Consider the following 12,768-nt stretch of genomic DNA (forward strand, 5'->3'; position numbering starts at 1 on the left):
CACTTCACTTTTCTGTAACTCAGTTTCCCCACCTGTAACATGGTACTTTAAGGAAAGTAATTATACTTTCCTTCCTCTGTAAATCTACACATAACCAGCGCTATATAAGAGCCAAGTACATTTCTGTCGATCTGTAACAGATGAACAGACAACACCTTTTGGACACCTCACCTCTTATTTTTTTTCTCACTGATATTTTCTGCTTCCTCTCTTTCACTTCCACTTTCCCCCTCCTCCTTCTCCCCCTCTATCTGATCTCATGACCTCTTTTCCTTCCCTCTATTTCACTCTATTTCCTCAACCCTGTTCTCTTCATAATCACTTCATCTCCAGTCTTTTCTGAATTTCCACTCCCCTCTTAGAAATTTGCCCTCAGCACTGACACTACATAGAAACAGCCCTAGGTGATTTCTAACCTTCTCACTCTCAAAGTGCTTGTGAAGTTAGCCTTCTTCCCTTGCTCAGTGGGGAGGCTGCACCGGTTCCTGGTGCATGGAGCAGACTGGGAGTCAGGTGCTCCTGCATTCTAATGTAAGTTTGGCCACGGACCCCCAACATGGACACTGTTTTCCCAGCTTTAAAATGGGAGCAATGATTGGGGTGATGTGTGGGAGGGACTTATATGGTCACATGCCCCTCCCTGAAATGACAGAGGAGAGGCAAGGGGACTAGCAGGTGGAGGGAAGGGAAGAGGCAGGGCCAGAGCCTTTCCTCTCACAGTTCCGGCCACGCTGACTATCTGGGATGCTGCTTTGTGCTATGCAGTAGCTGCTTTCTCCTGGGTAGTTGCTGTGCTGCACTGGGCAGCATCTCAGGCAGGCAGCATGGCTGGAGGCTGTTTGGAAAAGGACAGAGTGACCAGCAATCCCTGGGCCGGGGGTGGGAACAAGTCCCATGGGAGGTCATAGAATCATAGAATAATAGGACTGGAAGGGACCTCGAGAGGTCATCGAGTCCAGCCCCTCGCCCTCAAGGCAGGATCAAGCTCCGTCTACACCATCCCTGATAGATGTCTATCTAACCTGTTCTTAAATATCTCCAGAGAGGGAGATTCCACCACCTCCCTTGGCAATTTATTCCAATATTTGACCACCCTGACAGTTAGGAATTTTTTCCTAATGTCCAATCTAAACCTCCCCTGCTGCACTTTAAGCCCATTACTCCTTGTCCTGTCCTCAGAAACCAAGAGGAACAAATTTTCGCCTTCCTCCTTGTGACACCCTTTTAGATATTTGAAAACCGCTATCATGTCCCCCCTTAATCTTCTTTTTTCCAAACTAAACAAGCCCAGTTCATGAAGCCTGGCTTCATAGGTCATGTTCTCTAGACCTTTAATCATTCTTGTCGCTCTTCTCTGTACCCTTTCCAATTTCTCCACATCTTTCTTGAAATGTGGCGCCCAGAACTGGACACAGTACTCCAGCTGAGGCCTAACTAGTGCAGAATAGAGCGGCAGAATGACTTCACGAGTTTTGCTTACAACACACCTGTTGATACAACCTAGAATCATATTTGCTTTTTTTGCAACAGCATCACACTGTTGACTCATATTCAACTTGTGGTCCACTATGACCCCTAGATCCCTTTCCGCCATGCTCCTTCCTAGACAGTCGCTTCCCATCTTGTATGTATGGAACTGATTGTTCCTTCCTAAGTGGAGCACTTTGCATTTCTCTTTATTAAACCTCATCCTGTTTACCTCTGACCATTTCTCTAACTTGCTAAGGTCATTTTGAATTATGTCCCTATCCTCCAAAGAAGTCACAACCCCACCCAGTTTGGTATCATCTGCAAACTTAATAAGAGTACTCTCTATCCCAATATCTACATCATTGATGAAGATATTGAACAGTACAGGTCCCAAAACAGACCCTTGAGGAACTCCACTTGTTATCCCTTTCCAGCAGGATTTAGAACCGTTAACAACAACTCTCTGACTACGGTTATCCAGCCAATTATGCACCCACCTTATCGTGGCCCTATCTAAGTTATATTTGCCTAGTTTATCAATAAGAATATCATGCGAGACCGTATCAAATGCCTTACTAAAGTCTAGGTATATGACATCCACCGCTTCTCCCTTATCCACAAGGCTCGTTATCTTATCAAAGAAAGCTATCAGATTAGTTTGGCATGACTTGTTCTTCACAAACCCATGCTGGCTATTCCCTATCACTTTATTACTTTCCAAGTGTTTGCATACGATTTCCTTAATTACCTGCTCCATTATCTTCCCTGGGACAGACGTTAAACTGACCGGTCTATAATTTCCTGGGTTGTTCTTATTCCCCTTTTTATAGATGGGCACAATATTTGCCCTTTTCCAGTCTTCTGGAATCTCCCCTGTCTGCCATGATTTTTCAAAGATCATAGCTAAAGGCTCAGATACCTCCTCTATCAGCTCCTTGAGTATCCTGGGATGCATTTCATCAGGACCTGGTGACTTGCTGACATCTAACTTTCCTAAGTGATTTTTAACTTGTTCTTTGTGTATCCTATCTTCTAAACTTACCCTCTCTCTGCTTGTATTCACTACGTTAGGCACACCTCCAGACTTCTCGGTGAAGACCGAAACAAAGAAGTCATTGAGCATCTCCGCCATTTCCAAGTTCCCTGTTACTGCTTCTCCCTCCTCGCTAAGCAGTGGGCCTACCCTGTCCTTGGTCTTCCTCTTGCTTTTAATGTATTTATAAAAGGTCTTCTTGTTTCCCTTTATGCCTGTAGCTAGTTTGATCTCATTTTGTGCCTTTGCCTTTCTAATCTTGCCCCTGCATTCCCGTGTTGCTTGCCTATATTCATCCTTTGTTAGTTGTCCTAGTTTCCATTTTTTATATGACTCCTTTTTTATTTTGAGATCATGCAAGATCTCCTTGTTAAGCCAAGCTGGTCTTTTGCCATATTTTCTATCTTTCCTACACAGCGGAATTGTTTGCTTTTGGGCCCTTAACAACGTCCCTTTGAAATACTTCCAACTCTCCTCAGTTGTTTTTCCCTTCAGACTTGCTTCCCATGGGACCTTACCTACAAGTTCTCTGAGCTTATCAAAATCTGCCTTCCTGAAATCCATAACCTCAATTATGCTGGTCTCCCTTCTACCTTTCCTTAAGATCATGAACTCTATTATTTCGTGATCACTGTCCCCTATACTGTCTTCCACTTTCAAGTTCTCAACTAGTTCCTCCCTATTTGTTAAAACCAAATCCAGAACAGCTTCTCCTCTGGTAGCTTTTTCAACCTTCTGAAACAGAAAGTTGTCTCCAATGCAGTCCAGAAACTTATTGGATAGCCTGTGCCTCGCTGTGTTAGTTTCCCAACATATGTCTGGATAGTTGAAGTCCCCCATCACCACCAAATCTTGGGCTTTGGATAGTTTTGTTAATTGTTTAAAAAAGGCCTCATCCATCTCTTCCACCTGGCTAGGTGGCCTGTAGTAGACTCCTAGCATGATATCACCCTCGTTTTTTACCCCTTTTAGCTTAACCCAGAGACTCTCTACACAGCTATCTCCTACGTTCATCTCCACTTCAGTCCAAGTGTGTACATTTTTAATATACAAGGCAACCCCTCCTCCCTTTTTTCCCTGTCTGTCCTTCCTGAGCAAGCCGTACCCTTCCATACCAACATTCCAATCATGCGTCCCATCCCACCAGGTTTCTGTAATACCAATGATATCATAGTTGTATTTATTGGTTAGCAATTCCAGTTCTTCCTGCTTATTACCCATACTTCTCGCATTTGTATATAGGCATCTAAGATACTGATTTGATCTTGCCTCCCTGTTGTGCCCTGACCCTCCTTTCTCCTTGCCATTATAGGCCGTAGTCCCCCCCATTTCCAACCCATCTCCCAGTCCCGCACATTCAGCACTTACCTGTGGGCTTTGCTCACCTGCCCCCGACAAACCTAGTTTAAAGCCCTCCTCACAAGGTTAGCCAGTCTGTGTCCAAACAAGGCCTTCCCGCTCCTGGAAAGGTGAACTCCATCTCCGCCAAGCAGTCCTTCCTGGAAGAGCACCCCGTGATCAAGGAAGCCGAATCCCTCCTGGCGACACCATCGTCGCAGCCAGGCATTCACCTCCAGGATGCACCTCTCTCTGCCCGGGCCCCTACCTTTGACAGGAAGGATAGAAGAGAATACCACCTGCGCTCCAAACTCCTTCACCCGTACTCCCAAAGCCCTGTAGCCACACTTGATCCGCTCAGTGTCACACCTGGCAGTATCATTTGTGCCCACGTGGATGAGTAGCATGGGGTAGTAGTCAGAGGGCCGGATAATCCTCGACAATGCCTCCGTAACATCTCGGATACGGGCCCCTGGCAGACAGCATACCTCTCGAGATGAGCTGTCAGGGCGACAGATGGGTGCCTCCGTTCCCCTCAGAAGAGAGTCTCCAACCACCACTACCCTACGTTTCCTCCTCGCAGTGGTGGCAGGAGACTGCTCAACCTTGGTGGTGCAAGGCCTGGTCTCCTCCACTGTGGGGGATGACTCCTTTTCTCCTGCTGAAAGTAAAGTGTAACGGTTATGTAACAACACAGTGGGAGGGTTAGGAGCAGGGGTGGAACACTGCCCGCTGCCGGAAGTAACCAGCTGCCAGTGCTCACCCTGCACCACTGCCTCCTCCATAAGTGGCTGGTCAACAGTCCCACATCCTACGACAGTGACCTCCGTGGACTCCACAGGAATACTGTCCAGGAATTCCTCATGGCTTCGAATGCTCCTCAGCCTGGCCACCTCCTCCTGTAGCTCTCCCACCTGCTGCCTGAGAGATTCCACCAGCAGGCACCTTTCACAATGGTTGTCTCCCCCAGCCTGGAGATCACTCAGTGTGAATTGCAAGCCACAAATACAGCAAGACCACACCAGGACCTGGGTAGAGGCATCCATGCTCAGGTTCTCTGTCTGGATACAGGCACAGGTGGAGGAGACAGGAGAAGTACTGGCACAAGCGCTACGGGTCTTCATCACCATCAGTCACTCCCTCTGCTCAACTCCCTCTTCAACTCCCCTGTCTGCAGTCCCCTGGTCGCACTGCTCTGGCTTTTTAAAGCCTGCTTGCCTAGGTCAGGCCTGCCCCCTTCTGAGTCACACAGGGGAAGGCTGAGCCTGAGGCTAATCAGAGGCAATCAAGGGAACAATGGCAGGCTCTCAGTCCCAACTGCCACAGAAGCTGAAACTGAAACTGCTAGCACTCACCTGGAATCAGACTCAATTCACACCACTTCAAACTGTAAAATTCAAACAGTCAGGCACACACACACACTCACACCACAGCTTGTACTCTCACCGGGTAGCCTCTTCGGCGGTGGGGTCGCTTTGCTCTCCCTCTTCAACTCCCCTGTCTGCAGTCCCCTGTCCGCTTCGCTCCCCTGGTCGCACTGCTCTGGCTTTTTAAAGCCTGCTTGCCTAGGTCAGGCCTGCCCCCTTCTGAGTCACACAGGGGAAGGCTGAGCCTGAGGCTAATCAGAGGCAATCAAGGGAACAATGGCAGGCTCTCAGTCCCAACTGCCACAGAAGCTGAAACTGAAACTGCTAGCACTCACCTGGAATCAGACTCAATTCACACCACTTCAAACTGTAAAATTCAAACAGTCAGGCACACACACACACTCACACCACAGCTTGTACTCTCACCGGGTAGCCTCTTCGGCGGTGGGGTCGCTTTGCTCTCCCTCATGTGGGTGGGTTACATTCCTCCCACAGATAGTGACGCTTTAATCTCCCTCCCATGAACCACCCCCAAGTACTCTTTGTAAGGTGCCATCTCAGAGTGAAATATTATTTCTTCATTTCTCACACGGCATTTTTGAACCAAAACTACTCTTCTTTGCCATCCTAGAAGTGGCAGCTCTTGATTTTCCACACTCAGGACATGTCTACACTTGGAAATTATTTCAAAATAACTTAATTTGAAATAATAACTTCCAAAATAACTATTTCAAAATGGCATGTCCATCCTACAGGGAAGCCTCGAAATTAGTCCAAGGCAGGCTCCCCTAATGTGGATGCGCTACCTTGAGTTAGAGCCCCAGGAAACACTGAGGAGTAATTATTTGAATGAATCTGGGGAGTAGTTATTTCAAAATAGCAGCAGTGGAGTATCTACACAACTGCTGTTTCAAAATAACCATTTCGAAATAAGCGTTATTGCTCATGGAAAGCAGGAGTTGTTGTTTTGAAATATTATTTTGGGCTTGGTAGTGTGAACGCTCCACTTCTTCCCTCTCCTTTGTTTTAGTTATAGCTGTGTTGTCTTTTACCATCACTCAGCTGTGTGTTTGTTATTCTTTTAATAACCATTTCCATTTCACTCTTGTGGCCTGTCTCATCCAGCTCAACTGAAGACTTAAACAACTTCCTTTAGGTATTGCCACAAAGATCTGTCTCAGTATGAAGTTCTCAACCTCGATGTTGCAAATAGGTGCCTGGTTGTCATCTTGTATTGTTCTTCCTATGCAACTAAATGGAAGCAGGGAATCTCAGGTAGGTGGGTTTGCACATTATGTTCCCAGCATGGACCAGGTTGAAAACTACTGGTCCTATCCCATCTCTAGACCATTCATTTCCCTCCACTGGCCATAGTGTTAGCATCATTCTTGGCTATGTTAACCGCTTCCATTAGAAATATCCTTGTTTTTCTAAGGGTGCGTCTACACAGCACCCTAAACTTGAAATAAGATACTCAATTTGGACTATGCATATTGGGTATCTTACTTCAAATCTATTTTAAAATAGCTTATTTTGAAATTTGGCACATCCACACAGCGCCAAATTTCAAAATAACATGCTATTTCGAGCCATCCCTTAGCCCTCGTGCAACGAGATTTACCAGGATAGAGAAATAGTGCACCCATTATTTCGAAAAATATTTCAAAATTACAGGCAGCTTGTGTAGGCATGAGGTAGCTATTTTGGCATACCTCCAGTATCCCAAAATAGCCGTGCAGTGTAGATGTACCCTAAGATGCAACCAGGGGAGAACACACTTTCACATATAGTGCCTGATCTCGCTCCCAATGAAATCATTGGCAAAGCTCTCAGGGTAGTAACTCATCATTATTGACCCAGAAAGGGTACAAGACAGAAGTCCATGTCAAATCAGGGTGTTTATAATGATCTATAGCTTAAAAAGCAGTTGATAGATCTCCTGCCCTCCCATACTTAGCAGAAACCTTTGTCTTCTGAATAGAATCGTAGAATCATAGAATCATAGAACACTAGAACTGGAAGGAACCTTGAGAGGTCATCAAGTCCAGTCCCCTGCCCTCATGGCAGGACCCGGTACCATCTAGACCCTCCCTGATAGATGTCTGTCTAACCTGCTCTTGACTATCTCCAGAGATGGAGAATAAATCTAGTAGTTTTCAGACCAAATTGGTTTTCCAAGCCAAGGATATAGAGTGTGGGTACCGAGAATATGACTTTAAAATAGGAACCAGTTGCTATCTTAGCTGGGTGCCTCCAGACTGTGGAGAAATGGCCACCAATCCTTAATACATGCACAGTAAATCTGATCCATAAATGCCAGGTATGATTGAATAGGCTATTAAACCCTACATCATGACACCATTGGAACTATTGAAAAGCAAAGCAGATAAATCAGTTATGTTGTAGGTGCTGTCTTCACACTGGAATTGTCATTCACCTGGGGCTTTATCTGGCAAGTTGCCATGTGTCCTCTACTCCCACTGAAGCTGTCGGGCTGGTGTCTCCTCTTTTTTTTCCACATGCACCAGCCAAAACACTAAGGCTACGTCTACACTGGCCCCTTTTCCGGAAGGGGCATGTAAATTTCACTAGTCGTCGTAGGGAAATCCGCGGGGGATTTAAATATCCCCCGCGGCATTTAAATAAAAATGTCCGCCGCTTTTTTCCGGCTTTTAAAAAAGCCGGAAAAGAGCGTCTAGACTGGCCCCGATCCTCCGGAAAAAGTGCCCTTTTCCGGAGGGTCTTATTCCTACTTCAAAGTAGGAATAAGACCCTCCGGAAAAGGGCACTTTTTCCGGAGGATCGGGGCCAGTCTAGACGCTCTTTTCCGGCTTTTAAAAAAGCCGGAAAAGAGCGTCTAGACTGGCCCCGATCCTCTGGAAAAAGTGCCCTTTTCCGGAGGGTCTTATTCCTACTTCAAAGTAGGAATAAGACCCTCCGGAAAAGGGCACTTTTTCCGGAGGATCGGGGCCAGTCTAGACGCTCTTTTCCGGCTTTTTTAAAAGCCGGAAAAAAGCGGCGGACATTTTTATTTAAATGCCGCGGGGGATATTTAAATCCCCCGCGGATTTCCCTACGACGACTAGTGAAATTTACATGCCCCTTCCGGAAAAGGGGCCAGTGTAGACGTAGCCTAAGGGTATGTCTACACTACAAAGTTAATTCGAACTAACAGACATTAGTTCAAATTAACTTTAATAGGCGCTACACATACAAACCACTAGTTCAAACTTAATTCGAACTAGGTAAACCTCATTCTACAAGGACTAACGCCTAGTTCCAATTAAGTAGTTCGAATTAAGGGCTGTGTAGCCCCTTAATTCGAACTAGTGGGAGGCTAGCCCTTCCCAGCTTGCCCTGGTGGCAACTCTGGGCACAACCAGGGAAACTCGTCTGCCCCCCTTCCGGCCCCGAAGCCCTTAAAGGGGCACGGGCTGGCTATGGTGCCCGTGCCAGGTGCAAGCCCGCCAGCACCCAGCAAGCAGACCCTGCACCTGGCATGGCTTGAGCCAGCCACCCGCTGCCACCCAGCCCTCCGCCTCTTCCCGGGACCAGGCTGGCGGCTCCCAGGAGCCTGCCCAGGGCCGCAAGAGGGGGGCGCCCGCCTGGTCTAGTGTGGAGATCGTGGACCTCATCCAGGTTTGGGGGGAAGCCTCCAACGTCCACGACCTCTGCACTAGGCACAGGAAGGTGGCCGTCTAGGGCAGGAGAGCTGCCAGCCTGGCCAGCCAGGAGCAGGTTTGCATGAAAATCAAGGTGGTCCAGTGAGACCCCCGACCCTGAGCTCTGAGTTTAGAACATAAAAACATAAGAACAGCTGTACTGGGTCAGACCAAAGGTCCATCTAGCCCAGTAGCCTGTCTGCCGACAGTGGCCCACACTAGGTACCCTGGAGGGGATGGATCAAAGACAATGACCAAGCCATTTGTCTCGTGCCATCCATCTCCAGCCTTCCACAAACAGAGGCCAGGGACACCATTTCTACCCCCTGGCTAATAGCACTCCATGGACCCAACCTCCATGACTTGATCTAACTTCTCTTTAAACTCTGTTCTAGTTCTAGCCTTCACAGCCTCCTGCAGCAAGGAGTTCCACAGGTTGACTATTTGCTTTGCGAAGAAGAACTTTCTGTTATTAGTTTGAAGCCTGCTACCCATTCATTTCATTTGGTGTCCTCTAGTCCTCCTATTACGGGAACTAATAAAGAACTTTTCTTTATGCACTCTCTCCACACCACTCATGCTTTTATAGACCTCTATCACAGTGGTCCCCAACCTATGGAGGCTCCCGGGCGCCCGGGCGCGGGGCCACTCACGCGCCGGGTACCCAGGGTGTGCGGCCACGCATGCACCGGGCACCCGGGGGCGGGGCCGCACGTCCTGGGGCACGTCAGGGGTGGGATGCCCTTGCACCCGGCGCCGGCATGTGCCCCAGGGCCGGGGCCGCCCGAGCGCCTTGTGCCGTGGGTCCGGGGCCGGCGCCACCGCCAGTGCCTCCAGTGTGCCGCGCGTGGGGCTGGCCCAGGTTGTCGGCGGGCGCGCACAAATGCCCCGGCGGGCCGCGGGCACCGCGTTGGGGACCACTGCTCTATCATATCCGCCCTCAGTCTCCTCTTTCCTAAGCTGAAAAGTCTGAGTCTCTTTAGCCTCTCTTCATATGGGACCTGTTCCAAACCCCTGATCATTTTAGTTGCCCTCCCCTCTCCCAGCCTCTCTCTTCCCCTCTCCCACCTCCTTTTCCCAGTCTCCCCCAGTTTTGTTCAATAAAGAGAGATTCTATTTTTGACCACACGTGTCCTTTATTTTGTACATCAGGAAGGGGGGCTAGGGACGGGTAAGTGGAAGGAGGTGAGGGAGGAATGGGGTACGAGCCCCCGATGAGGAGGACAGGGGTGGCTCTGCGGGCTCCTCGGGGTGGAAACTCTCCTGCAGCCCCCCGATTGACCCCCCTCCCCGGATGGCAGCCTGCGGCAAGTGCAGCCGGGCTGATGGCCGAGTGCTGTGATGTGCCGAGTGTGGGCACTCAGGGCACTCCAAGCCAGGACTGCTTTGCAAGCGAGGCACCCCTGAGAACTGTCTGTCCGGGGTGGGGTCGGGTCCCTTTAAGCACAGCCCTCAGCTAGCCTGAGACAGCAGCTCCACGCTCTAAGTCCTAACCTGATGCTCTGCCGGCACTGCTTCCGGCCAGCCTTAACCCCGGTTCAGGGTCCACTCAATGTGGACATGCTAGTTCGAATTACCAAAATGCTAATTCAAACTAGTTTTTAGGTCTAGATGCGTTAGTTCGAATTAGCTTAGTTCGAATTAACTAATTCGAATTAAGTTAGTTCGAATTAGTACTGTAGTGTAGACTTAGGGTGTTTCTAGACTACATCTCTCTTTCAACAGAGGGATGTAAATTATATACTTCAAAATTGCAAATGAAGCCAGGATTTTAATTTCCCATGCTTTGCATATTCACATTTTGAAAAAGCGCTATTTTGAAAGTGAAGATGCAGTTCTTTTGAAAATAGAAGCCTTTTTCGAAAGCGCCTGTAAACCTTGAGCAGGGTCCATGCTTACCCTTCAATGGTGTCTACACAAATAACCAGAGTAAAAAGAGCTAGAGAAAATTGTTTGCCATTGCTTTCGGGGGGGGGGGGAGGGGTAGCGGGGGGGAGAGGAGGGGGAAGGGGAGGAGGGAAAGGAGAGGTAAGAGATGAGTTCATTATAGGATGCTGACAACATGTACCCAAAACCATCTGCTGCAAAATTTTTGTCTTATCAGGCATTGGGACAAAACCCGGAATGCAAACTGGGACTAACCCAGAATGTAAAGGGGTGGCAGGAACTGTGGGATGACTACCTATAGTCCATCACTGTCAAAGTCAAAGGTACCACCCTACTGAGGACGCATTCCGTCGACCTCATGTGCACAGTGAGGACATGCACTTTCGACTTTATAAAATCAGGTGCTGGTAATCAACCTGAATAAATTTGACCTAATCTTGTACTGTAGATATCCCCTTAGGCTCTATGAAAAGAAGAATGAAAAGCTTCAAGTCTGAGAATTCCAAATTAGAGGATACAACACACCTAACTATTCCAGCTTCTGGTGAATGGCCAACAGCTGATCTTCAAAGATGCTCTAAGGGTTCACAGAGAACAACATCGTGATCCAAGCACCACAAGACAGGATGAACTCTTTGCCAATAGGAAGAATTTGACTGAGGATATGAAGGTAACTTTAGTGCTTACAACCAGAAAGCAAGCTGGGAGAGAAAGAAGACTGTAAATGATGATTCTGCAATTACATCTGCCCAAGAAGAGTCTTGCACCAATGCCTTATTGACTTATCTGACTTTTCCAGGAGAGAAGTTGTTGGTTATGCTTTACTTACAGGTGTGATTTAATTTTTTTCACACTCAAACATTTTAATACTTTTCCCTTGTGCTTTGTTCATTAAGACTCCAATCCTGTCATTGGATTTGTGTAAGTGGACCCTTATGGATACCCATGGATTTTGATGCATCCAGTTGCGGGACTGGGGGTCCTTTTTCGTAAAATGCAAGAGGAGAAAGTATTAAAATCAATGACTGTGGAAGACACTTGAAAATGCCAAACAGAATGGAAAACTAAGGCAGCACAAACTTCAGTTTTCCAGGAAAATGTAATGGAGCAAGAAACAGCAAGTGTGCTCAAAGTTTGCAAGGCAAAAAATAACTATGAACAAAGAGAGGAAAAGCTAACTAAATAAGTGAGTTGGTTAAGTCCTGCAGCAGAAAGATAAAGGCAGGGAAAAGATAAGGACAGTAGAAGAGTAGAACAAGTGAATGATAACAACGGGGCATTGGGGAACAGCAAGAACGTTTCGTAAATAGACAAGAGGGAGAGAAGACATATTAGAGAGAATTTGGGCTCATTAATAAAAGATTTGAAATCAGCTATTCAGAAATGGCTGAGTGACTACGCTACTGCACTGTAAGAAGAAGAAAAAAACCCCAGAAAAGCAGTGGGGACAGGTGAAGTGGTAATGAAGATCTTGAATAAAGCTTTCCAAAAAGCACTTACAGAGCCTTCTTACAAGTCCACTTCTCAGAAATGACTTAGGGTATGTCTACACTACAGCGCTAATTCGAACTAACTTAGTTCGAATTAGTTAATTCGAACTAAGCTAATTCGAATTAGCGCAGCTAGACTTAAAAACTAGTTCGAATTAGCGTTTTGCTAATTCGAACTAGCATGTCCACACAGAGTGGACCCTGAACAGAGGTTAAGGATGGCCGGAAACAGTGCCGGCAGGGCATCAGATGAGGACTTAGAGCGTGGAGCTGCTGTCTCAGGCTAGCTGAGGGCTGTGCTTAAAGGGATCCGACCCCCACCCCAGACAGACTTGGCTTGGAGTGCCCTGAGTGCCCACACGCGGAACATCACAGCACTCAGTCATCACCCCGGCTGCACTTGCCACAGGCTGCCATCCGGGGGGAGGGGTCAATCGGGGGTCTGCAGGAGAGCTTCCACCCCGAGAAGCCCGCAGAGCCAGCCCAGTCCTCCCCATCGGGGGCGCGTACCCCATTCCTCC

The 12,768-nt window shown here is 47.8% G+C and overlaps 1 protein-coding gene across 2 annotated transcripts; it reads right to left on the reverse strand.

Moving 5' to 3' along the window:
• Window positions 1-3,885: 3,885 nt before the first annotated feature.
• On the reverse strand, window positions 3,886-5,649 carry LOC142818831 (uncharacterized). 2 transcript variants are annotated; one of them, XM_075900995.1, is made up of 2 exons: window positions 4,605-5,649; window positions 3,886-4,499 (listed from the first exon to the last, which is right to left on the reverse strand). In XM_075900995.1, exons 1-2 carry the CDS (start codon window positions 4,969-4,971, stop codon window positions 3,904-3,906), a joined length of 963 nt encoding a protein of 320 aa, XP_075757110.1. In that variant the 5' UTR covers window positions 4,972-5,649; the 3' UTR covers window positions 3,886-3,903. The 2 variants fall into 2 exon arrangements, with proteins under 2 accessions (XP_075757110.1, XP_075757100.1); XM_075900985.1 differs by having other exon boundaries at window positions 3,886-4,502.
• Between the last annotated feature and the right edge of the window lie 7,119 nt (window positions 5,650-12,768).

Source organism: Pelodiscus sinensis, chromosome 1 (assembly GCF_049634645.1).
Source record: "Pelodiscus sinensis isolate JC-2024 chromosome 1, ASM4963464v1, whole genome shotgun sequence".
In the NCBI taxonomy this organism is placed as follows: domain Eukaryota; kingdom Metazoa; phylum Chordata; order Testudines; family Trionychidae; genus Pelodiscus; species Pelodiscus sinensis.